We start from the raw sequence: 27,745 nt of genomic DNA, 5'->3' as shown, positions 1-27,745 counted from the left end.
CATTGCCAGACAGGTTTCCAGCCTGCCATTAATTTATCTGTGGTAAATAACATAGGAAAAGATGTATAAAAAGCAAAACCATGTGCTGAACCAAAAGCAAATAAATAACTTGTGCCACTGGTGTTATTGGGACAAGAGCTGTAAATGGTAAGCAGTAAACTTAATTAAGGTTTGTCAGTAAAATAAAAGTGAGTTTGTTGGTATTTTTGTTTTTAATTCTACTCTCAGGCTCTGGTTTATTCACTTCCCATCCCCTGCCCTCTGCAATAAATGAGGTGTTTTCTACAGGACACAACTCAGCCCCTGAACAGCAGAGAAATGGAGCCACACACACAGAATGGGCAGTGCCAGCAGTGACCAGGGAACCCTCACTGGGGCATTCCTGGCTTTCTTTGGAGCTGGGATCATAAAAACCATTAAGAAAGGCTTGGTGAGATTAATTAACAGAAGCCAAAAACCTGAACAGGCTCTAACCTTTCTAATTTCATGGTGTATAAAACAGAAGTAACACAGACAATTATCTCAGAGGGAGAAACTCAAGACCTACAGAAGGTTTAGTAATTCTGAAATATTTATAGAGACAGACACAGGGACTGTTATGCCACTGAGATCAGGAAAAGAGCAGCTCTTTGTGCTCACATGGAAACTGAATCTCCACACTGAGTTATGTATTCTGCTTTCCTTCCTGTTTATCATTTCTCTTAATTTTATTTCACCTTCCTTTACCCTACACAACAGGTGGCTGTAATGTCAAAAACTTGTAAAAAAACTTGGCAATTTGTACTGCATTTGACATGCTGGGATATTATATAAAGGTATTTTTATAGAAGAAAACCTTAATCTTTTATCTTTTCACCTCAGAACTGGGCGATTTTTATGGTATAAACATTTGTGTTTTTACCTAGACTTGTGTTTAAAGTAAAAGTATGTTTGCTAAAAACAAGCAAATTAAAAGCAAACACAAGTGAAATGGATAGAAGATCAAATGAAAACCAAATCTAATCTTCCTAAAGTAAGACTTAGCTTGTTCAGTGGATACAACTACGGAATATTTTTTCTGGTGAAACTAAAAAAGAGAATTCAAAATCATTAGATCAATTATCTTAATGAAATATAAGAATTAAAAGAGATATGTAGGTGCAAAGAAATGTTCCCTTTAAAATTAAAAAATACTTTGTAATTTTACACAGCTGTCATCCAAAACAGAATGGAAGATATTTGGCTCCCCCTTTTAAGTTAAAAACATTCCTCAAACTTGACAAAAGCTTTGCAAAGTTTCAGCGTGCCAAAACTGCAGATTTGAGATCCTGGCTGTTGTACACATGACTGAGCAGAGCTTCCAATACAGTAAAACAATAAATAAATAAGCAAACAGAGAGAATTTGAACTTTGAATTCCCATTCCTTTGTTTCACTCCTCTGTAGCCCAACATGATCACTACAAGAATTAAATATCCATGATTCCTAATTCCATCCATGAGTAATTCCTAATTCTATCCATGATTTAAAAGTCTGAGTAACCAGCCCTATGTTTACCCTTCCTAAATAAATATATGCCAGACATCAAACCCAATTTCATGAAAAAAGTGAATTTGGCTTTAGAAGTTGCCTTTCTGCTGATGACATCCAGCTGAGAGACCCTCAGTTACCCTGGTGCCATTCATCCAGTGCTGAGTGAGCATTCCACAGCTCCAGGGGCTCACCGAGGAGGATTCATCACCTCTGGAGTCACCAATTTCTTCCACTGACTCTAGAGGGAAGTAGAGCACCGAGCTGTGATCCGCATCTCGTGCATCACATGAATCCTCCCCTCCCCAGCTCTGCCTGCTCCACTGCCTCCTTTAAAGGTGGCTGCAGAGCTTTGCTGATGCACGACCCAGCGTCTTCCACATTTTAAATTCTTGCCTTCTTTTTGTCTTCTTCTTTTCTTCTTTTTTTTTTTTTAATTTGTTTTTGTTTTATTTTTTGGTGGGTATTGATAATTGGAAATCAGACACTGTTCTTTAAACATTTTTGAGGCTGAACTTTAGCCTTGAGTTTGATGGCAAAGCTCCCAAAGTATTCCCCAGGAGCTGTATTTCACCTTGGAGTGAAAAATATTTTTAAAGAATAAAATCACCCCCAAACCTCTCTAAGCAGACTTTATATCTCAATATTGCCTCTATGATTATGATAATGTGTGCCAATATGACCATTTGGGTTTTGAGGGCCATTTAAAAAAAAATTAGTAACCCATAAAATATCCCATTTAAAGTATTACATCTTCCTCCAGCAATTAGAGAGAATTATTAATTCCCCGTATATTTTTGCAAAATTCCACATGCTCTATTATAATAAATGCTATAAAGATAACACTGGGTTCAACATTATTCAGCATTTAACAATTAATTTACATAATGTAAATATTAATGTAGCCTTGAGCTCTGTGGGACTGAGGAATTCTGAACACTGTGCATTTCATTACCTCGAAAACTGCAGCCAGTTACTTCCTGCAGGACACTTGGGAGATCCTTGGAGGGGCTCAGATTGTGTGTTAAAATAACCAAATATAACATTGACTTTTCAAAACTCAGGATGTGCTTCTAGAACTACCCAAGAATCTCTTAATGATCCCTTTTCCAGAGATTTTTATTTTCATTGCTAAAGGATTTGGGACTACTCTTCATTGGAGCTCTCCCAAATGTGTTTGGTTTTTAAATCCCAAGGGTTTATCATTTTCTTCACGGGGTTACATGACTGATAGCAAGAAACAATGATTTTATTTTCCTTTTCCCCTCTATGCTGAGCATTGATTTTCAGACACAAACAGGAAAGGCAATGATGTACACTCTACATACCAATCCACACACATACATGTATCATCTGCACACAAAGAACTCAATATTTTCTCACTAATGAATTTATTCCAACCTCTAGTGAGGCCAGATTTCTCTCTCTGCTTGTATCAGACCTACACACACCCAATGCACTTTGGTCAACCAACTCTCTTAACACCCCAAATGATAAATGAATTTGTTTCCTCTACAAGAGGTAATTTTCATGGTTTTAACCATTTGAACACTTGATACTGATAACGTGGTGTTATTTGTCTGACTCTGGAAGGAAACTTCAGAATTGGGAACACAAGCCATGTTACCTGACTATAATAAACAATAAACACAGAATCTCAAGCGCAGGGTGGAAATTTATGAATGGGGATGTGAATCTACATCTACACACTCCAGGTACGTGATGAGCACATCCAAACATCATCATTCACCCTTTGAAGCCAACAGAAAATATCTCCATAGCAACTTGCAGTCCCCAACTGTGGCAGCCATTCTCAACCATGCAAAAAAAAATTAATTGGCAAGCAAGGATTTTTATGTTCTTGACAATTAAAGTCAAAGTAGGAGTAACAACTGCCATGTCCTGTGTCAGTGCTCTCCAAAACTGGTCTGAAAAACTCAAGTGATTGGTTTAAAAGTAAACATATAAAGATATAAGTGCTCAGCAAACTGAAGGAAAAATTAGGAATCCATACAGCTTTCATGGGACACAACCCCAACAAAAGACACTGAAAATGTATTTACACAAGCAAGGATGTATTTCAAAAAGAGCCATCTACCAGCACATAGAAATACACATCTCCTGGCAGCTTATGGGCAATAAAGTTCTTACTGTGTCACAGATCACAGGGTCACAACTCACACCAAAGCTGAGACTACCAGAGCCCCTTCAGGGATCCAAGATGCTTTCCTGAAAAGATTTCTTACACATTTAAAGAAAAAAAAAATCCCCAAATCAGTACCCCTTAAGAAATAAATTAAACAAAAATAAAGCTGCAAAATCCATCTTCTGGAGTTTGCAATTTAACACATGAGAACACACACAGCATATGGGATGCAGAAGAGGTCAATGGTGCTGGAAGGCAGAATTATTTCAATTCCTGCCTCATCCCTACTAAGCTTTGTCCTCGCAGCTCTGAGGCACTCTGAGACTGTTCCTCACCACGAGGAGCAGGGCAGGGGCAGAGAGGTGAGGAAATGTGCTGCTCTGGGAGGGGTGAGGCAGCCCAGCTTTGCCACAGCCACGGGAAAGAAAAGATTCTGCACAGAGATCAGAGAGGAGCCACGGGGCAGAGCGTGGGGACAATGGAATAATCACAGCCACCCCCAGAGCCCCCAGCAGCTTCTCATGGCCAGCAGCCCCTCAAAACACTTCAGTGTTTGTCTCTCCACACTTCTGGTGAGTGGACAACACAGTGGAGTTATGATTTTTTTTTTAGGTTTTTTTTCTTTTTATTGTCCCAAGGAAAAAAAATAAACCAAAGCAAAACAAAACAAAACAAACAAACAAACAAAAAGCCCAAAAATACATCAAAGCAAAAAAAAAAAACCAAGAAAAATAACACTTTTTTCCCCAGTCTATTTTCAGTGAGGAAAAAAATTTGCAGTTGCAATTTCTGACCAGGACTTTAATTTCATGAAAGTATCTCCCCATTTTCACTACAAAGCCAAGATGAAAGGTGTTAATTTTTTAGCTACTGGATAAAAGCAAATGCTGGATAATGATGGACCAAGGCTGCAGGAGATCTGTAAATACAAATATGGACAAAACCTAAATGGATCCACAGAGTAAATCCTTCAGTTTGCAGGAAGTCGTTCAGAAATAAACTGGCTGGTTCTGGTTTTCTCAGAAGTTTGACCTAAATTAGAATTTTGGGAGGGTGAGGAAGCATTATTCTCAGCTGGTACATTCCCCTCAGCTTCCAGCTGTCCTGGGCCCTGATCATAAGGCATGAAAGACAAAAGCTGGGAATTCTTCTGCACACCTTTAAAACAAAAAAAAAGTGAGGAGCAAAGAGGATTCCCCACCCCAAAATCTTTGTGTCCCTTCTCTCCATGCACTGCCAGGAGTGAGGAGACAGCCTCAGCTGCACACTGACACATCCCACTGGAAAACATTGTCCAAGAGCAGGATTGGACATCCCATGGCAATCCCAACAGGCACTTTGCTGCCAAGACTGTGCAGCAGCCACATCCCTCTGCCTCTGATCTCTGAAGTCCCCTCAGATCAGTCTGGGGAAAGAGTGTGCTTCAGGGCAGGCTTGAGACTACAGAATAAACCCAACAAGGATCTGGGAGAAAAGCTACAAAAAGTTTTACTGGAGCACAAGCCCTCGGTGCTTAACATCAGGCCATTAAAATTCCTGGCAGCAGCTCCCAGTCCTGGCTTGCCAGTGGCCCACTTTTCATGCAGCCTATTTTTGTTTAGGAAAAAACCTTCAGAACATCCTGAATATTAAACCTTTCTTCAAGCTATAATGATCAGGGAGATTAGCTCTGATCAGCAGTTTTAGGCCATATGTAAATTGGGTGTCCCTAGGCAGGGTAGCAAACCATGGAATATCCTTCTTTTCTCCATTTAGCTGCCAGGAACAAGGAGCTGCTCCACAGATCCTCATTAGTATTGGTCCACACCACCTATTTAGCATTCAACAGGTTGTAATTCCTGGGCCTGTGAGGGACTGGCCTGCAGCTAAAGTATGCCAGATTGGCAAGAGAAAATCCACAGCAACAAAGAAACCTTTGCTTCTTTTGGTTTCTCTTAATGAACACTTTTTTTAAAAAAAATGTTTTCACTCCTTTGGCTGCTGCAGGCCAAGCAAATTTAGAAGTATTTAAGCAGCACCACCACTGCCCATCCTCACAGCTTATGCAAAGGCTAAAATCCATAAACTAAGGGAGGGTTTTTCTTTTTTCTCTGCTCCAGCATACAGTGTTTAAACCCCTCAGGGCACCCCAAAGTAATAGAAGGATGTACCAGCACTGAGTAAATATCACAACACTTTTTATGGAACAATATATTTAATATAGAGCCATGGTGGGCATGAACAAACTCCCTGCTACAGCCTCTCTCCCTGGATGAGGTCTGAGAAAACAATCTCTGCCTTTATCAGGAGATTGGATTTTGTTTCATTTAGGAGAGAGACATCTCCATTCAGCAGCAAAAACACTCTGAACAAAGGTTCTTTGAGAAATGGTTTCCAAATTGTGGTGCCTGGCAGGAGGTGGCACAATCAGCAGCTGGGGATGTGCCTGTGCTGGGGCTGCTCTGAGCACTGCAGACTCCCCTGCTCACCCTGCTTTGAAGAGAATGTTAATAATGCTGTAACTGCTGCTTTAATCTATGGAGTGAGCCAGGAAAACATTCAGAATTTTGATGTCCTTCCCCTACACTTTCCAGTTGGAGCAGCTACTCGCAAAGGAGCCGACAGACAAATGGAAATCTGCAAAGCAGGGAGGGGGGAAACAGAAGGCTTGCCTGCCTGCTTGCTTCCAAAAGGATCCTTCAGCTTGAAGAAAAAAAAGATTAAAAAAAAAATAGAGAAAAGAAAAATGAGTTAAAACTTTATTCAATAGCAATGAAGCCTGAAGCTGATAATTTCAGCTTTCTGGGATACAGCTGTAGCAATGAGAAAATAAGAGCCCAGAGGATGGATAAACTATATTATCTTAACTAGCAAAGGCAAGCCTTCAAAAAATGAAAATTGGAAAAGAAAAGCTATACTATTAACTTCTTTTTTTCCCTGGCTAAGAAAATACGATCAAATTTTCAATTCTTTAGTTCTCTCCTGGTAAGCCTGCAGCACACACCCAGCCTGCTGAAAGTGTAACCTCCCAGATGAAACTGCCAAATAAGCAAGATTACAACAAGCCCAAGAGGCACGTCTATCTTTTGGTCTTATAATTATTTTGAGTACTGTAGGTTTTTTCCTAACAGAAGCTATGATAGAGTTCAGCTCAAATTCAAGAAGGCAAAACTGTTTAAATTAAAAAAACCAAGAAGTTTGCAAAACAATGCTCACCAGTGTGCCCAAACAGTAATGTCTGCAATTTCATGATCCATTACCCTGTCTGTTAAAACATGCTGATGTTTCTCCTCTGCTTCTGTTTTCCAGGGCCCTTCTCTGCCACAGCTGGGATCCCACCTCCTGTGTCAAATTTTGGCCAACCAGATTTGGGGACTGCTCATCCCATCTGCACAAACCTTGACATAACAAGATCAGCAGTGGCCATGCTACGGTGGTTGCATTCATTGCTAACTTTGCTTGCTAATCCTGCATCTGTTTTGCTAACCTTGGACAGCAGTGATGGTAGGTAGTGCAAAATCCATTTGCTCACAGCCACACCAGAGATATTTCAGTGTTTCAGGTCCCTCCATGAACAGAATTACATTATTTTAGTGTTGTTTCTATTTTTTCTGTTTATATGAATATTCTTTCAGGGTCTGGCAGCTATTGAGCAGAAACTCTCAGAGCAGTTTTACGGTATGAGCTTTCTCTCCAACACAATTTATCTGAGTAGTCCTTCCACTTGTTCATAGTTTTGCAGAATTTGTCAGACCAAAACCTGAAACCACTTTTACTTAGCTGCTGCTGGCACTGGAATTACTGTGTCTCATGGAATGCAGATCCATGAGACAGTAATTCCACCCAGATCCCATTTTTCTGCCTTAAGACAATGAACTGTCTCTTGGTGGAAGAACTCAAAGCAAGTTCAGCTGAAATTATTCACTCATCTCACATTCATCCTGGCTTCTTCCTCATAAACAGGAGGGGTAGGGATTTTTATGGGGCAGAGTTTTAAACTGAAGAAGGGCAGGTTTAGATGGGATAGTGGGAAAAATTCTTCCCTGTGAGGATGCTGAGATCCTGGCACAAGCAGGAGAAGATGTGGCTGCCCCTGGATCCCTGGACATGTCCAAGGCCAGGCTGGACAGGGCTTGGATAGTGGAAGATGTCCCTGGCCATGGCAGGGAAGGGAATTTCATGATGTTTGATTAAAAAACATTCCCAGGAATGGAATAGGATCAGCTTTAAGGTCCCTTCACCCCAAACCATTCCATGATTCTGTGATTCCAGGGCTTGCCTCAATCCCAGCCCAGCCCAGCAAGGTTTAAATTCCTCTTGCAAAGCCTGTGGGAGGAAGAGCCTATTCTTGCATACAGGAGGAGACTCCACATTGTTTAATAGTTTGATTTGCTATTATGTGCTACTGCATAAGTTTTATTTTAATATCATGTAACTGCTGTGATTGCATTTTTATAATTGGTGCTCTGCCCCAGAGGAGAACTTTTTGAAGAGTAAAAAATGCTACCTAGGTGCTGACTCAGAGAATTTACAGAGTGCTTTGGGTAGCAGTACTTAAGCATGAAGCTTTCCAGCAAAGGTGCTGCAGGTGCTGAAGAATTCAAACTGCCAGATCAATGACGTTAATTAATGGTTCATGCAAAAAAATGTAAAAGAAAATTAAGGCAGTGAATTAAATCCTGAAAGCAAAGTCCCACACAGAGTCGAGCTGAGATGCTGACAACCTTCTGAAATTTTGTATATTCTAAGAAATCCAGGCCTACATTATGGCCACATTCTGAACCAAAGAGCTGGGGGTGCAGCAGGGCTGGTTTTTGCTGTCCTAAATAGGGATGGTTGCAATTTCATCTCCAAAGACTCAGATTTGAAGTGCAGGGGCATTCAGCAATAGTGAGCCTGTATGAATTTCACTGACATTCCTACTGATTTCACAAAATGCCAATCCCAGCTGACATAAGGAATTGTCATTTAAGAGAGATCTTTCACAGGCACTCCCTTTAACTTCAGTGTTTCAGCTGCCTTCCAAACTTCTCAGATACACCACAGGGCTGATGGCAAGAAACGACAGATAAAAAACTTTCAAATAACACCTCTTTAAAAATTTAAAGCTCCTTTAAAGAAAGATACTGTATTTATAACTGCTAATGGTAAAAGAGAATGACTGTTCAAGAGATTCTTTTTTAATCAAACATCATGAAATTCAGATTGTAAAAACAGACTGAGACTGGCAATATTTTCAAAGCCCAAAGGTTGTCACTATAGATGAGAGACTTCTGCTTGGAGCAACAAATAACACACCTTCAGCTGAGAGAACTGAAAAGGGTTTGATGAAATGAATGAGCAGAGTTGGGGAGTTTTGGTTGCTTTTTCTTTTTTTACTTTGGTTTGGGTTTTTTTTTTGCCCCCACCCACCTGGGGAAATAAATCTTTCTTACTTTTCTCTGTGAAATCACCAAAACTCTGCCCTTTTAGAGCCTAAAGCAGCCAGGCCAAGAAATGCAGTTTCCATGTGTGCTTAATAAAATTACACCCTCGAGTAGACTGGAAGAAAATTCATCACATATTAATTGAGTGAGTAATCATATGACCCCATAGACAAGACCTGCAGTGTATTGTTAATTATTTCATTAATTAAAGCAGCTTTGTCTTGAGGTGTGTCTCTCAATTTCAAAACCATGTTAAAAATAAATTTCCCTGCCAAGTTTCCTGACAATGCATTTGATGATTAAAATGAAATCACATTAAAAGTAGACTGTGCTCTTTACCTTTATAATGGAAATCGTATTTTGTTTTTCTCTCAGAGATTGCACAGAGGAAATGGAAACATTTTCATCCAGCAGTGTGCACCTCCTTTCTTGGAGGTTTTATATGTGCTGCCATAAGGTTTGCACGGCAAATATTGCTATTTTATACAAAATCACATTTTTTATAATATTCCTGTCCCTTAAAACATTTATTAAATACTTCTAGTACTCTTAAGATCATGTTTAACCACACTAATTTTAGAACAGAACATTCTGTAAAAGCACACTGTTCAACCACAGATTTGAGACTGGGACAGAGCTGTCCAAGAAAACATCCACTATTGTCACTAACATAATTCTCTGCACATAGGAATTTCCATTTTCAAACTACAAGTGGGTTTTGAGTACAATTAGTAAGAACTGAGGAAAAATCAGTTAAAATTCTTTATCCAAGATATTTTTGCCTTTTACTTTGGAATCAAAATTTTTTTGTCTCCAGAACTTTGCCTTGTACAATTGAAACACAGACCTGAAGTTGGGTATTTTCCATCAAAAAATAGTCAATATATTTTACTGCTCAGTGCTTAAATCACAGCAATGGTGAGCTTTATTGTGTCCCCAAAAATCACTGTCTTGAACGTGTATCTGTTAATATTTTCTTCAAACCACATTTAAAAGACATTTCTGCTGGAGTTTCCAATGTACCAGCAGAAGGTGGCTTGAAAGCAAGAACTGTGAGCTCTCACCTTCAACCTGTCTATCACATTCCCTGAGTGTGAATCTAGCTCAGCATCAGCTGACAGCACCTTTCCCTCTTTCACTCCACAAGAAAGCCAATAATAAACTTTTCAACGTTTCCAGAAAGTTCTTCAGGTACAAATGTGTCATTTTATAAAAGCTTCTGCTGCTTACTTTCAAGCATGTTAGTGGTGCTCTCCAGGAGAGCTTGACATCTAAAAATAAATGTAATTTCCCACCTATTTTTGGTGAACAGCCATAGGAAAGTGCTATAGAGAAATAGTGTGACTGTGTGTGGAAATGAACAGTGGTGTGCAAAGGGGACATTCTCTGCATTTAACAGATGTGATCTGAATGAAGAAGTCAGAGTGCCTTTTTCTAGAAGTTGTGCTCAGTATCTGAAAGCCAAGTGAACTATTTCGAATATTTCTATAAAATACCACAAACCTCTCTTACTGCAAAAACAAATTTCTGTGGGGTCATGCTCACTAAGTTTCCTTTCCTATTGCAGCTGCTTCCACTCTTCCAAGGGTACTGTGCAACTCTTTTTTGACTTTGTGGGATTACAGACTGCAATTTCAACCCCAAGTGCCAGATGTAATGGTGGGGGAAAGAATGATGTGAGGGCATGAAATAAAGGGAGAAATGAGAAAAAAAATAAAGATGTGAACCTACAGTTTAAAAATAACTCTTTTTTTATTTTTTTTTTTAAGGCACTGTCTATCTGATCATACCTTTCAATTAAAAAAGAAATGAATCAGGCTAATCTGTAAGGGAATAAATAATCCTGCCATTGTGCAGTGCTGAGGTTTCCACAATAAAGGCAGGATGGATCTGTCAATTGGCAATGCACACTGAGGCAAAGCCTGCCTGCACTGACAATTTATTGGGGTTATTTTTTGCTGTGGCATTCAGAGCAGTGGCCAGAGCACAGCCCTGCAGTCAGAGGGGACCCTGTCCCTGCCACCACCCCTGGTGACACCAGCCTGGGATTTACACCCAGCTGGGTGTGAGGACAGGGTGGGTGGCATGGAGCTTCAACTGCAGCATCCCTGCCAGCAGCCTGGAACCACAGCATCAATTTGTGGCACATCATTGCAGCTTCTGGGGATTTATCACCCTTTTCATGAGCTTTTAAAGGATCTGGATGAAATATGGTGGAGTGGAAGCTGCCAGGCCCCTGACTCCTGCAGGGCTGCTGGCCTGCACAGAGGGGATGGCAAGGCAATACCCACAAAGGGTGATTTAGAAGTGTATAAACACAAACTGAGGGTTTATACCACTAATAAAGCCTGCCCAGAGGGCTGCAGCACGCTCCCTCCCTGCTGGCTGCCACACAGCCCTGAGTTTTGTCAGATAATGCTTTCCTGGGACTGCAGGATCTTTCAATTTATTGATTACATGGATGAGTTTATCTCATGTGTCCAAAGTGCCTGGAGCTTTAAAGCTCATCCCTGTCTCTTCTGAGAGAACAGAAGGAGATGCACAAAACAGGTGCAAAAGCCCAGGTGCAAAAGCCACTGTTAAGTAAATTAGTGCATAAATTTCCTTTTGCAAACAACTACATCCCAAATGGCACAAATTCATTTGAGCCCTTGTGTTCCAGCACCCAGCAAGGACTCCAGCATATTTTTTTTTATTCATTTGTTCTTTAATTAAGGAACATACTCATTTTTATTTCATGAGCCTGGGCTATGATGCAGAAGGAGCCCAAACCCCAGCCATCCCTGCTGTGTGCAGAGAGGTGTGAGCACTTCAGTCCATGAATTGTCCAAGGCACAGAGACCACGATGCTTTTACAGCCTTTAACATCAGGCATTGATGCTGATCTGGCCTTGAGGCTGAGTTTGGGTGTAACTTGTGGGTAATTTTGGAAAACAAGAAGAAATTTTAGCAGGAGGGGCAGTGAGCACACAAACCACTCGTGCAGACAGGCAAAGGGGATTTGTCACAGACACGTTTTATGAAAAATCCTTTCCTTAGGAGGAAAAATCCTCAGGAACAAACTGTAAACAATTCTTATCTGCTGCTGTGGAATGCAGCAGGTGGATCTGGGATTGGTCTCACCTGGTTGTTTCTAATTAATGGCCAATCCCAGTCCAGCTGTCCAAACCATCTCGGTCAGAGACCAACCTTTGTTATTCATTCCTTTTCTATTCTTAGCTAAACCTTCTGATTAATTCCCTTCTTCTATTCTTTTAGTACAGTTTTAACATAACATATATCATAAAATAATAAATCAGCCTTCTGAACATGGAGTGAAGATTCTCATCTCTTCCCTCATCCTGAGACCCCTGTGAACATTGTCACAGGGATTTTCTGTCTGGGACTGAAGGAGGTGACTCCTTTCCAGTCCTTCCAAGCAGTTCAGTAATTCTACCTGTGCACCTGAGCTGGTCTGGAGCCTTTCCTGGGTTTAACCTCATTCTGCTGGAAATCAGGGCTCACTGAACCCTGGAGCCTCCTGCTCCCAGACACTCCCATCCCAGAGCCAGGCTGAGGGAACTGCTAATGGCTACACATGAGATGATTTGAATTTCCTCCAAATGCACTGCTTTAACCACACTTGCATAACTCGGAACCTGTTAATTACTGGCTTTAATGGGTTATTCCTTTCAATTTCCAGCAGGCAGATTACAGTGGATGTACAGCTTTGTCTGCCATAATTAAACAAATTATTAGTAAATTCATATATTTTCTTTCCACCATGAACATACACAGTAACCAAAATATACCAGAATTCCTAATAAAAGATCAGGTATTTGTGTCTATCTATGCTCATCTCTCTGCAATTCATGCCCATCATACATATTTAAAAAATAGATATATCCACACATACACACAATAACCATATTCATATACAGCTGTATTTTATTCCACACAGATCAGTGAAAAAATTTCCTACTGGGATATACAAAGCAGCTGTGCATAATTAGCCTGGCTGCTGCTTGGCTTCTGCTTGGAAATTTAAATATTGACATTACAGATGTTTCTACCTAGTTCACATCCCTTACATTCACAGGCCAGATGACAAAGGGTTTTGAGGCAGCAAGTGGAGTTTTGCTGAAATGCAGATGATTAATCCCAAGAAAAGAGGGCTGAAAGTTTGCCATCAGCAAGTTTTCAAGTTTGCCCAGAAGTGAACATATCTGGAAGAAAAGGAACTTGGAAACTGCTCTGCTGAGCTCTACCCAAAGCTGAGCATTCCATCTCCAGTAGAAGGACTGGGGAAAAGCTGTGAAAAAGGCTGGTTTAACAAATAAAGGAGTTTTGTGTATTCTTTAGCTTCCTGTGAGTCAGAGGCTTCCTCATCCACAGTTTCATTCCAATTTATTATTTCGTTTTCCACAAGAGCTCATGGCAGTAAGTTTCATAATTAAATCTGTAACATTTGACATTTTAAATCTCCTCTGAATCTGAGTATTGCTGAGAGTGGCAGCGCCAGGCATCAAAAACTTCTGGGCCAAACCTTCTATTCTGAGATAGCTTTTAGGTGAATTTTCTGAGATATTTCTGCTTTGCAGGTCAGATCTATAGATACTTCTAAGTTTATATTGCAAAAACCTAATTCAATAAAATATCAACAAATAAACATCTATGCACGACAGTGAAAAAGACTCAAGTGCCACCCTAGCCCTGGTGCAGGCAGAATGAGAAGATTGGAAAACTCCAGATTCTACTTTTACCTAAATAAAAAGATATTATACCCTTTACTGTCCTTTTCTAAGGGCTCTTTGTGACTTGAAAAAAAATTCAATCTTTCAGCAAAAAGGTAATTTGTAAAAGCAGCCTTTGATTTCCCTCTGTCCAAGGAATTGATAGGTCAAAAGAAAGAAGAAGACATTGACACTTCACCCAATTCAGTGCAATTTGATTCATTTTACACCTTTGTCAACCTCCTTCTGCCACAGGCCAGCAAGGATTGCAGGGCACAAATAAAGAGAGTCTGGAAAACAGGACCAGAATATTTGAAATGTATCAAAGCTGGCAACAGGTGTGTAAAAGTCAATGATGCCAAATTTATTTTTGCCACTTTGCTAGGCCAGCTGGCCTTTTGTTTCCCTTGCATGGGCTCTTTTGACTCCATCTATCATATATAATCCCATTTCTCTTAATCTGTGTATTGAACTTATTGTTAAGTTAAGTATTTAAAAAAAAAAACAAACTAAAAAAACCAAAAATCAACCAACCTGGCAGGAGGTTCTAAATAAAAAGGCACAACTTCAGCACCAGTTTTCATTTACCTGAACCACTGCACTATTTTCCAGGGCTACCAATGATACTCAGCCCCTTGCTCATGCTTTATCCAGCTCTACAAATTACTGTTTTATGATACTGCAGAACCCTCTAGGCTATTCTTCTAAATTCCTTCTGTTTCCTCTCTAAATGTCTCCAAGTGTCCCTTTATTTCCAGCAATTATTTATGGACATCTGTCAGTCCAGGCTCCTTGGCTGGAATGCAGTGGATCCAGGCTATTGTGCAGCACACAAAACAAGTTACTTCCTTTAAATGCAATTCTCAAGCAATTTTGCTAAACCACTGCAGTTAAGATTTTACCCCACTGGGTTTGCAGCATATTGTTGTAAGTCACATCATGTCAGATGTGTTTAAAATAATTTCTGTCAAGTACCTCCAGCAAGAGAAATGAGGTGGCTGCCAAGTTCATTTACCCTCCACTTTCCAGCCCCTAAAAGTGAGATATCCAAATGTTTCTGCCTGCCTATGGAATCCATGGGCTTGGAGCCACCCTCATGAACGTGCCCAGGTGAGGCTGCTGCAAGACACAGCTCCTCAGCCCTTGAGCTGGCAGCTGGAAAAGTCAGAGATCTACAGGAAATAAACTGGGTCATAACTCAGAAAACAAAAACGTGAGCAATCAGCAGTGCAGTGAACACAAAACCCATTACAGTCAGTCCAAAAATTGCCATCAGTGTCACTGAGCCAGGCTCAGCCATTATTTTCCTGGTACATAGATGCTGACTGCAACCTCATCCAGAAATGGGAGCTGGTATAAATAAAAACCAACAAATCAAACTGGTTTCCTGTCTTCAAACAGTTTCTGCTGGTCTTCCAATTTATTCATTTTGATTAAAAGCCTCCAAGTTTGCAGTCCCTCCAGGAAAAGGCCTAATAGAAATCTCAGCACATCTGTGGTCACTTTAAGCACACGTTTGAGTGTGCTTTGTCAGGATTTGACTCTGGGCTATTTTCAGAACCATAACAATTTTCCCTGAAAAGAGCTAATTTACTGTAACTAACTATATTATTAAATTTCCCTAGGAATGATAGATCAAGAAATAAATCTGTAGCAATATCATCTAGCAGTCCCATATTTTTACCATTAATTACAAGGTCTGGCAAGCCCTAGCTTTAAATTCAGATGAATACTCATTGTAATGTAGTTTGTGCTCTCAGTAATTATAGGCAGGTACTTGCCTCTCCAGGAATGTGATGGCACATAAATTGTAGGTGTCCAAATAACCAGTGGTGTTTACTGTGAGTTTAAAAATCACACACACAAAAATGTGAATGGCCTTGGTGACATTAAAAAATCTATTTAAACACCATCCAAACCATCCTCACTGGGACTGTGCTCAAAAGGCTCTTTAATTATTCATAGACAGATTAAATAAACACTAAAATCACACACTGTTTCCATGTTTTCTTCACTTTTGGTGGATTTATGTCTATATAGATAGAAGAGAAAAGAAGAGTCTTAAAGGGTCTTGGCACAACTTTTCACTGTAATTTCTGTGTTTATGTAATTTCTGTGTAATAGAAATGAGAATGTAGCTTTAAAGCAGAAACACATTAAGTTAAAAAAAAGAAAGTTTAGAGTTTTAGGGTTTAAATTATAGAAAAAAATTAATGTAGTTACAAAGGTAAACAAGAAGTTTAAAATGCAGTACTGTAAGTTTGTGTATCATAACATAATTAACTAAGAAAGCTTATGAGTCCATAAAATGAAATATTTAAGTATTGGATCAGAAATATAAATATCCTTATTAACAGTATTTTATTAATCAATAAATCCTTGAAAGGTCTCATAACTAAGGTGTTGTGACCTTCTGAACCATGCTGTGAAGATGTGAGCTGAACTCACCCTGCCTACCTCTGCAGAAGACAAGAAAAATAACCTGCATCATCCAAAAACTCAAATATCCATCTCTAACTCATTCAAAATTCCTTCCAAAATCCCCATCCAAAGCCTTCCTTGTGCAGCTTCAGCAATGAAATACAGCACAATTGCAATGCAAAGGGAAGGGATCAGGAATGCCCCTTGCCAACACATCAGGATTCCTCTCGAGCTGTGCAGTGCAACCTCTGATTTGGAGCAGCACGACAGCTGGGAATAATCTCTGATAACCTCTGTGATAAAATAGCAGAGCCTGGTGGAAAATTTGAAAGTCTGTGCCATAAGTTGTGAAGAACTATGGAAAGCAAGACCAGGAAATGATGGCTGAGTGGGTGCCATCAGCATGGAGAGCTGAGACTGATTCCAGCCAACCCTGATTCCACAGGTTCCATTGTGCACAAAATAATTTTGCAGGCATTGGTGCTCTTGACACCAAGCAAATGAGGTTATGAAGTTTAATGTGATGAATACCTGGAGGGTAAGGGAGGGAGGGGAAGGGAGGGAAAGTTGAGAAAAATTATTCAAACTTAGGCCAACAGGAAAGACAATCAAAATGCTAAATGATACCTGAGTCAATACAAAGTGGCAGTAGGAGAAAATGGATGGAACTATTACAGAAGAATTCACTGGAAGGTGGGCTGAGAAACATCTCTACTGAATCAGAAGTGTAAACTTCAATATAAGGAGTGGGGAAAAAAGGAAAACAAGGAGAGTTTATGGATAATAAAAATAGAGAATTGCCAGTTAAAAAATGTACTAGAGACCAACAAAGGAAAAGAGTGTTCCGCTGGCAGCTGTATTCTCAAATATGAAACATTTCTCGTTTGCCTGAAAAGATCATCAATATCTTCATTACATGCTTGTCACAAGTGAGGTAAATAAACATTTACCTCAAAAATTTAATCTGTTGAAGGAGCAGCTTGTAATGCATTTCACACCCACAGGTTTTAGATACGAAGAACTCCATGTGAAAATGCAAAAATTCAGCAGAAAGCTCACATAATATAATGGAAGAGTTTAACTTGGATGGTTACACCCACATTAAAACTTGGAACAATATCTTAATATCTTACTCTTGTAGAATTTCCTCATCAGAATATTTTCCTTACTAACTTCAATTATCAATGTGTTTTTGTTTTGTTGCAACAGTTGTATCTGCATTTACAACATCTGTTTATCAGCATTGGTCAGTATTTCAATCTCCCCTACAACATTAGTTTATTCATAACGTGCTTTCCATTTATTTGTGTTATTTACCAGACTCATGCTGCATAAACAAATAAAAATAACCCTTCCAGTAACTAAACTTACAGGAAAAAAAAAATGAAATTCCCACTCTGCACAGAAATTGCTCATGGTATTTGGTTTGAATCTTAATAATATCCTAGGGGTTGTCTTCATTTATTCCAGAGATTAAGAAAAAACATGAACCTAAATCAAAGTTCCTATTTCCAAATAATTTCTGTGGTTTTTTGCCCTTTAGTTCTTTTTTTTTACTGTAGAGACTTGTTATTCAAAAATCATTACCTGTTGTCCTAAAGTTGTGCTGATTGTCCACTTCTTTTTGTGAAGGAAAAATCCAGTGAGCCACCAAATCAGCAAGAAAACTTGTACAGAGTGATAATACTGCACTTATCAACAGAGGATTGGTTCAGGCTCTATTTACTGTCATATTCACATGGGAAAAAAATCCCTTTACACACATATTCACAAAGGGAAAAAATCCCTTTGCCCAGGACCTTTCTCCTGAGAAGCTGAGAAGCCTCAGAGAAAAGGAAAATAATTATCTGATTTGCTTCTCCTGTGCTGTGCTCATGTGGAATGTGTTTGGAGATTGTTCACCCACAGGTGATTGTTCCATTGCATTCTGCTGGGAGCTGTTTTCACTCTTTGGCCAATCGGGGCCAAGCTGTGTTGGGGCTCTGGAAAGAGTCAGGAGTTTTCATTATTGTCTTTTTAAAGCTGTGTAAGGATCCTTTCTGTATTCTTTAGTATCATATAATCATATCATCTCATGTCATATCATAAGCATATCATATCGTATCATCCTGAAAACAGGGTGTCAGGTGCATCATCCCTCCCTGCCACGGGGATCCCTGCAGATAGAATAATGTCCTGGGCTGGGGGTGGCTGGGACTCACCTGTGGCAGATCCCTCCATGACGTGCCCAACGTAGGGGCCCTCCTTGAACATGGGCCTGTTGTCGTTCTGGTCGATGACCGAGACGTCCAGGCGCACCGGGCCATCCAAGGTCTTCCCGTTGACATCCACCACCTCCACCTCCAGCTGTCAGAGCAGAAAAAGGAATCCAGTCATGAGTTCATTGTCACAGTGAGAAGAGATAAGAAAAAATGAGTTCCAACGAGCGTTGGTGTGGCCAGACCCTGCCAAAGACACCACTTGCAGCCCTTTCTTTTGGGCCAGGCTCAGAGCAGATTTCCCCTCAAAGCAAAAGAAGAGACAGATGTAAATTCAAACTGAGACACCCCCTGGCAGCTTGAAGATGCCATATTGCCCAAAGAATTAATAGAGCAGAGCTTAAAAAAAGCCCAAAAAACGAGACGCCTTGCAAATTTGATCCAACTCATGTGAATATCTGGTTAGAATTTGTTTCTTTGCTTTTATCAAGCACACCTCCAGTGGACACATGTAGAATTATCATGGTAGAATTGACATTAATGCTCACCCAAAAGCCTTTTTGAAAACAAAACCATGAAAAACCAACTAACGGAAAAAAAAAACCAGGAATGCTGTAGGCATTTAGACATTTTTTCAATGGTGATGACATGACGTGTTTGTTAGGCCATTTTCAGATTTCTCTGGGCCTTCTAATCAAGTGGAAGAATGATAGAATATCTTCAGTCTCAATCAGGTGGGTATGTTCACAAGCTGAAGATTTATTTGGACTTTCTTTACTTCCAAAAACTGGAGGGAAAGATCCTATTGTACATCAACCCCCAAACCACGTGCAGTGCAAGGTCCCAACGAGTCACCAGGACAAACCACGCCAAAACCTCTTAAACAACAGAGGAATCAATTTAGATTGCAGCTGTGTGCTATACCTGCAGTTCTCTCCCCTCACAAGGAATCAATAAAACACAGCAATAAACATGTCTGAGACACCACTATCATTCTCACCTGCCCTCCCCATCCCCAGACTCTAATGGAGTTAAGCCAGCCAGAAAATGAACCTGAGCTCAGATGTTAATATCACTCTCTCCCAGTCTTTCCCTGAGAAAATGGAGCCAGCAGGGGCTGGAAGTCTCTGAGCATTTTGTTTATACTGTTAATTTATTCTTCATTGCCCTGTCTTATACCTGTAAGTTATTTATAACTTAGTGATAAATCCTGCTGGGAAAGAAATAGGTCAGAATCCTAATTCCTTATTAAAATGGATGGCTTATTATCACCTTTCTCTGTTTTCTGTTAGGCTTATAAATACCTTCCACTTTTTTAATTCAATGTGTTGGGTGTGAGTAGGAGTATTTGTTATGAGTGAGACACCTACTCACAGGAACTGTTTGTAAATAGTGTCACAGTCCATTTTAACATCTCCTCACTGCTTAGCCTCACTTGTCTGGGAATTGTTCTTGCAAACCTTTCCCAAACCTTATTTTGTATTGTATGGATTAACAGCTTAAAGGCAGACAAATATTCTGGTTGGAATGATTCCAGTAGCTTTGGTACAGATGAAGATTTCTGGGAGAACCTCCCCTTCAACTTTTGGGGTTTGTTCTACTCTGAGCTCCAAAGCCAGTGCAGGAATCTTTGCCATGGGATGTGATGGGACTGGGAAAGGAAAAGAGATTCCATTCCTGAGCTACAATAAAGTCAGATACAGTTTTAGCTACAGCTGGAAGCTGCTGACAAAATGAATCATAAAATAATTCAGCGTAGAAAGGACCTTTAAAGTTCATCTATCCCCCTGCCATGGGCAGGGGATCCTGTCGCTAGAGAAGGTTGCTCCAAGTCCCACCCAACCTGGCCTTGAAGGTTTTCCAGGGATGGAACATCCACCTCCTCTCTGGGCAGCCCATGACAGTGTTTCACCACCCTTATTTTAATTTCCCTCTCCCTATATCTAGTTCAAATCTCTTTGTTCAAAACCATTTCTCTTTGCCCTACCAAACAAGCCCTGCTAAATGTTTATCCCCAACCTTCCTGCAATCCCCTGAAAGGAGCTCTAAGGTCTTCCCGGGGCCTTTTCCTCTCTTTACATGCAAACCACAAGGGATAATCAAGGCTTCAGGTGAAATTTTACACCTCCCAGCACAAACCTCCATGATCAGATTTGGGGCTGAGCACGCCAGCTCTGAGCTTGTCCTTACAGGAGAAGTGTTCCAGCCCCTGCTCATGTTTGAGGCCTCCTCTGGACCCACATCATACCCACATCATCCCTGTGCTGAAGACTCCAGAGCTGGACACTTCATCACAGTAAAACTGACTCATCAAAACCATGTTAATTGCTTTGGGAAGTGAAAGAATAGCAATATTTCCCTGTGAAATTCCAGGAAATTAATTTTCAAATTCAAGATAATTTGCTCCTAAACTATCTCTCAGTATCAAGTGACTGTGCTGTTCATTGGAAAGAACAAAGACTTTGCTAAATTTAAAAAACTGCTTCAGCAGCTTTATCAGAATTGTAAAAGTCATTTAAAACAAAGGCTGATCTAACACCAGTTTCTGGTTTTTTTCTCAGACTTGCACAGATTAAGGAAAAGAATAAGAGATTCTTATTAATGAAATAGATTTAATTTCTCTTTGCCAAGTCCACTGCATCTGAGAACAACTGTCCGAGAAATTTGGCATGACAGGACTGTAGGAACAGTTACATGATATCTTCTTCATTTTATTAAGATTCTCAAGGACTTTATTTTATTAATCTTTGTACAATAATTTCCAAGCCTGTCCTAATCATTGAGTTAACTCACCAGCTCTTTTTAAACCCATTCTACAATTATTTCAAAATAAAAACCTGCAGCACTGAAGTTATGGCCATCATTCTTTATATGACCAGTTTGTGACAGAAGCTGTCTGATATTTTCTCTAGCTTCCCCATGGAAAAAACTGACAAAAACACCCCGAATTAAAACAAAACCAAAAAAAAAATCCATAAAACCTGCTCACAAAATAACAGCAGAAGAATATTGTTATTTCCAAAAACCCAACACATGCAAGTGAGAAAAGCATTCAAGTAAAAGACAATATTGGCACTTTGAACAGGCTGGAAATAAAACCAGGTGGGAAATGAGATTGTCCCAACGAACAGAACTGTGAGATTTCAGTCTTTCAATGCAGGAGGCAAGAAAGCCTCTCTGGATTTAATGTAAAACTTGACTGATGTAGGAAAGATACTGAATTAATTCTTTTGATGACAAGAAATTGGAATGGCACATTCAGCAAGGGTTTGGGTTCCTACTGACTATAACAATGCAGCTCCAAGGACATGTGCTAAGCATAAAGACAGATTTGAACAAATTGAAGGAAAAAACCCAACCTGCAGAGTTCTGCAGCTGTTTATTTTGTGAAAAACTGATGCTTCCCCACTTAAAAGTTATGGAATTATGTTCGTGGGGGTGGAAACGAGATGGTCCTTTCCAACCCAAACCATGACTCAATGACAAGGATGAAGTCATGCTCACCACGATCTAACCTGTGATCTTCAGCAGCTCTTGAGGCTAAATCCCAATTTCATTTTTGACACAAGTGTACATGCAAAGCACAAAGGATAACCAAGGTTTTAGGAGAAACTTTACACCTCACAGCACAAACCTCCACGATCAGGTGCAAAGCAGACTTTGGCTGGTGCCCCAGCCCAGCTCAGAAACACTGATGGTTTGATCACTGATCAAATCAGGCTCAGCAATGGAACAGGGAAGAGCACAAACCCCCAAACTGCAGGCAGGATAAAATCTATTCCTATCTGGCAAACTCCTACTGAACCCTCTCCCTTCTCAAAATGGATTATTTCCAGGCTTCCCATCCAATTTCCCTCAGCATATGCAAGGCAAGGCTCTTTCATCACCCCAAATATAATGATCTCATCAGGAGCTAAGCTTATTCAAAGTTGCTCATTTTGAGCTTTCTGCTTTATTTTAAACAGTCTTGAATCCTTTCTACTCTGCAGTCAGCAATAACATTTACATGAAAAGATAACCAGTCTCGTTCTTACCATTACTTCAAGTAATTTCAAAGGTTTCTCTTCACAGAAGGGTTGTTTTCATTCATTTATTGCTTTTGGTGAAACGATTCTGGAGAGCCACCTTCCTTCTCTGCATATAAATGTCTATTTTCACTTTGCAGCCAGCCTGCCAATGGCCCACATAAAATTATATCATAAATTTGGAGATTTTCATAAGTAAATCTGGAATATCTTTTAGTGCTTAATTATCTTCAAAGCCTAAGACAGGTTATTTAGTCATTACCTGCCATCTCATTTTAATTTCCAATTTGTTGCCCACAGGAATGTTTCTCGTGGAAGTTTTCCATTTGTTTCAACAGATGGTTTTTCTACTTGTTCCTCATCCCCAGCTTCACAGGAGCACTGCACCATCCAAAATTCTGCAACGCCAACCCCTGCCCCACCTCAGTGATTCTAATCACTGCTGGATTTATTGATTGATCTGATTAATTATTGAGAATACTTGTTAGGTTTATTTGTCATCAGTTTTTAAGTGTGGATTGACAGTGAGGAAAGGCAATGGACTTATGGATCTTTCATTCAGGCAATTCCCTGGTAAGAAAAGAAAATTTGGCCACCTCTAGGTCATAAAATGTAGTAAAGAAATTCTCTTTATAGTGCAAGGTTGTTGTAAAAATTTTATGCAATTACCAAACATAACCCAGACAAGATAATTCAGACAAAGAGGAACTAATTACAAGTAAATTTTCCTGATGTAAGAGTATGAATAAAACATGAGCTAATAGTTATATTGCTCCATAAGAGATGGAGGGAGAGGATGCAAAACAAAAATTCTCAGTTTTTCAGAGTGAAGCATAATTCCATCGAGCACCACAGCACAGCTGAGGAGATGATGGCAAAGCCCAGCACCACTACCTGCAATTGGAGAATTTCACCTGGCACTCAGAGCCAGAGCCAGGGTGGAAAGGGATTAATTAGCCATGTCAGGGCTCCAGGACCATCTTCCACAGGCTTTATCTTGCTGCTCAAAAATTAATTATGACACAGTTCCTATTTTGTTAGCACAACTATCTCTTAACTGTGTGCATTAATTAGACAAAACTTTTAAAAAGCCCAAGACTTCAATCTCTCCAAAGTGACAAGGAGTGAGTTCTTAGCAAGAGTCACTTCATATTCTCTGATCACTTCAGTGGCAAAGGTTTGTAGATGCATTAATAGAAATTTTAAGGAAAGAAAGAGGAATTTAATATTATAAACAGTAAAATATGTGCTTTTATCTCTGCCTTTTAAGGCATTGGGCTTAATATTTTAATAATTAGTCACATCAGTAGACTCAAAGGTCAGGGTCTACATCATATTTTAATTTGTGAAGCATACCACAGCAAGTTCTGCCAAGTTTATACACTTTTGGCTAAAAAGAACCTTTTGCCATTCCAAAGCTCAAGTTGCACCTGAACCTGTCAGCAAGGGGGTTTATCTGCTTGTGGCTGTCAAATCAACATTCCCACGTTATTTCAACTGTTTTTTCTTTAAACAAAACCAGGCCAAGTCAGAAAACTCTTAGAGCCCTAATTAAATTGAATTAAATAACAGCTTCCTGCACATTTCCCACATGATTTTTGTGCAGTAAATCTCTCCATTGTTCACCCTTCCTTTGTAGGGCAGAGCACAAGAACATTTTCCTGGCCATTTTTCAGTCAGCACAGGCCAGTTCCAAAAGCTCCTTGTACCTGCAGCACCTGTTGCCTTGAGATAAGATCAGAAACTCTTTTTTCCACTGGAAAACCTGGCACTGGCAATTCAGGAAAGTCACAATATTCCTAGAAAAATGCCACTCTGGAATGTGCTCCTTGCTGAAAAATGAAGCTACAATGCCATACTTTTAATATTTTTTGGTTTTAATGTACTAAATTAGCTAGAAACCAAGCAATTATGGATTCATTATCTAATTGAATGTATACACTGTGCCACCATTAGAGTCACAGGAAATGCATTTTCTCCCCCAGTTGTGGCTCTGAATCACAATATTATTTAAAAAGTGTTGTTTTCTGTACAGCTTAAAGCCTGGAAATTTTTCTCTGTTCTAAGTATATAATGGCCCCTTTTCCATGAAAAAAATCACAGAGGAGGAATATAAAAACCCCAAAATTGTGGAGAATGATGGCATAAAGTGCAGAAAAAATACATTAATTGCCTACTCATAAAAATCTTTTACAAAAGTGAACTCTGCCTTTTCTTCACACTAAACCCAATTCCAAAGACTATTTTGATAATATTTGATATTTTGATAATATTTGATATTTTGTCTCATTAAAATAAAAAAAATTAGTTTGGGATTGTATAGCAGATTTTTGTATGTCAACTGAAAAAATAAACCCACAAAATGGATAAATTAATCTCACAGTTTTTACCACCTATTCCTGAGGTTGGTTTTAAGGTATAAGAACAAAGGGGTCAGGGAGCAGTAATTGGCATTTTCAGGGGTTGTTCAAGTCAGTTTCGAGCAGACCAGATTTACTTGTGAGTTCTTGTGTCTATTAATGTAAGATTTCTTATTTTTAACGTTTAAACATTTGCAATAATTCTTTGCAAAGATTCCTTTTGATTCTCACAGAACATTTAAGGTTCTACACAGTATCAGGCACCTGTGACCAGCAGCTCTCCAAAGCTTCTGTGCACGTTTTGCCCCACATGTGTCCCTGTGGACTCCAGTCCTTCTGGGAATTTTTCTTGTGAATATTAATTTAAGATTTGTTATTTTAATGTTTAAATATTTGTAATCAGTCACATAAATAAGATAAGCAAAGGGTGGGAGACAGAGATGAAATGACTTCACCACAGCCACAGAGCAGACAAAATTTAAATCAAGCTTGAATCTGGGTTTTTGATCTCTGCACACAAGACTGATAGTGATATTCCATCTCTTGCTGAGCAAGTAATGTAAAATTAGATTTACAAAGATTATTAAGCTCCCAACATGTGCACAGTATGATTTTTCAAAGTGCCTTATGAGACTGGAGAATGTATCCTATTAAAATCAAAACACCTTTGAAAGATCTTTGAAAACCCAGTTGTCCTCTCAGTACATAATTTTTCCCCCAGTTACACACAACTCTACATCTGTAAAGACACAAAAGCACGAGGGAAAATAATTTTATGCATCCTTACAACAGAAAGCCTCAAAGAATCTCTCAAATGGCTACAAAAATGGAATTAAAATAACTTCTGAAGCATCCATCCTGTTAAGTATTATCTAGGAGCTGAAATGAGAATGCCCACTCCAAAAATAACCTCAGTGAACAAATGAGAACATCCCTCAAATCCGAGGAGCAGCACAGCTCTTCAAGCAGCCACGTGTACTTCACACAGACCAAAAGTATTAAAGATGATCATGTAAATTAAAATCTAATTAAAATCTTCCCATATCACAAGAGAGCACATGTTGACCCCCTCAAAAAGGGAGAGGAGGTGGGGGAGACAGAGGAGGTATCAGGATTCACCAAGGCAATCAATCCTAACCACCACAAAAATATTCAAGAAATCAAAAAGAGACAAAGTAGGGCTGAAATAAAGGATTAAGACATAAGCTGTGCCTGAATTTTTAGACTCTATGCTGCACCACAAAAGTAATAGAGACACTTAAAAAAGAAAAACTGAAAAAAAAAAAATAGCTTTGCACTTTTAAACAGCTCCTGGCATTGTTTGACACTGCTCACCATTCTGGCTGCTCAAAAATAACTCCAAAAGTGGAGGAAGTGGCAAGAGTTTAACAGATTTGGGCTCGTGGAAGGATGCAAGAAGCAACAGGGTCAGAGAGAGCCTGTAGTTAATCAGACCAAGAACTAGAATGCAAGATCTCAAATGCATCAGTGACAAGGAAATGACTTTTTTAGGCATGAGAAATAAAGGTCAGTGCAAATGCCAGGGATATATCACACATACACAGATTTGGCTTTGTTATTATTGCTTAAAATATCTGCTCCTGCAAACGAGGAGGAAAAGGTCTTTGAAGTCAAGGATCAGCCAGGCTGACACCAGGCTAGAACAGAGGAGCAGGTCAGGTGTCCCTGTGCTTTAGGAACAGAACAAGCAGTTACAGAAGCACTCGTACAGAAGGTTTTACAGGCTGCACTGGAGGGCCTGCAGGTCACTGCTGCCTTGCAGCCTGAGTTTCCAGGCCTGTCACACTCCTGGGGTGACAGCCTGGAGCTCATCCTCTCCATCCTGTCAGTGCTCCAGCGACAGCTGCAGCCAGGACTCCTTCAAAGCCCATCCAAGAGGGCTTGGGATCCAAGTGTCAGTGAAGAAAACACTTTGGAGACAAGAGTTTTCCTGGTGGAGTTGCTGAAAAATTTGCTTTTCCTGTAAATAAAATTGCTCTGCTATTCCAAATTTGAAATGACTTCACCATACTTTATACACTGCATTTGCCACAGCCTTGGAAGATGCACTTCCATAGCATTCCTAAATGTCACCTTTTGGAAGGCTGGTCTCCAGAAGGCAGGAAAAGAGAAGCAGATGAGATTTATTTGTCTCTGCACACAGGGTTGAGACGACCATGCTGCAAACCCTAAGGGCCATGTCTTACCAAACCCATTAAAATTTCAGAGCTGCAAAGCTCCCATCACGGAAGGATTGGATTGTGGCACAAAGTGTCTGCCATGGCCCTTCTCCAGCACACAGGGTGGGGTGATAAACTGTTAAGAGTTCTGCTTGTGTATCTGCACAGTCCCTCTCTCATTCATGTATTTAATTTTATTTATTTATTATTTATTTTTATTCTGCTGCTGAATCTCCTTCTAACTCCTTTCCCAAGCCCTGGCAGCCTCTCCTTTACTCAGAGCACCCACTTCACCAGCAGGGATCTGCCTGTTTGCCCACATCCCTGCCATGGAACAGCCCTCTCCTTCCTCCTCAAACCCTGTCTAGGACACATTTGGCACTTTGCTGCCTGTTTGGGAGCCAAAGCTGACACATTTCCATGCTGATGAGAAAAGGTGTGGGAAGCATCATCACAACTCCCTCCCTGCTGGGTTTGGTCACACTCGTCAGTAAAAGTGAGTTTATTGATCTCCCTCAATAGCATCAGGGCTTGGAAGCTGTTTTATTGAGAATTTTGACAAGTGTGAGGGTAAATATATTAAATATAGCCCAGAGGGATTCAGAGTTGGAGCTTGGCTTTCCCTGCCCTGCTGCACTCCGTGCCCTCACAGCTGTGATATGTGCAAGCACTGGAGGTAACAAACCTCTCTTTATCCTGCCCTGTCATCCCAAACTCAAGGAGTTTTTTGCTGATTTTGTCTGCAGTCAGCTTTATTGAATTTCACATTATGCCCAGTTGTTTGGTTTTT

At 39.9% G+C, this 27,745-nt stretch overlaps 1 protein-coding gene across 2 annotated transcripts in view; it reads right to left on the bottom strand.

Moving 5' to 3' along the window:
- Nucleotides 1-27,745, bottom strand: part of CDH13 (cadherin 13) — a 445,340-nt gene that overhangs the window by 172,585 nt on the left and 245,010 nt on the right. For both annotated transcript variants that reach the window (XM_059857430.1, XM_059857431.1), the window contains exon 6: nt 18,394-18,538. In XM_059857430.1, coding sequence (XP_059713413.1) covers nt 18,394-18,538 — 145 coding nt within the window. The remainder of the gene's footprint in view (nt 1-18,393; nt 18,539-27,745) is intronic.

This window comes from Haemorhous mexicanus, chromosome 12 (assembly GCF_027477595.1).
Source record: "Haemorhous mexicanus isolate bHaeMex1 chromosome 12, bHaeMex1.pri, whole genome shotgun sequence".
Taxonomy (NCBI): Eukaryota; Metazoa; Chordata; class Aves; order Passeriformes; family Fringillidae; genus Haemorhous; species Haemorhous mexicanus.
The sequence above is the reverse complement of the archived record's forward strand: the minus strand, read 5'-3'. Positions and strand labels throughout refer to the sequence as shown.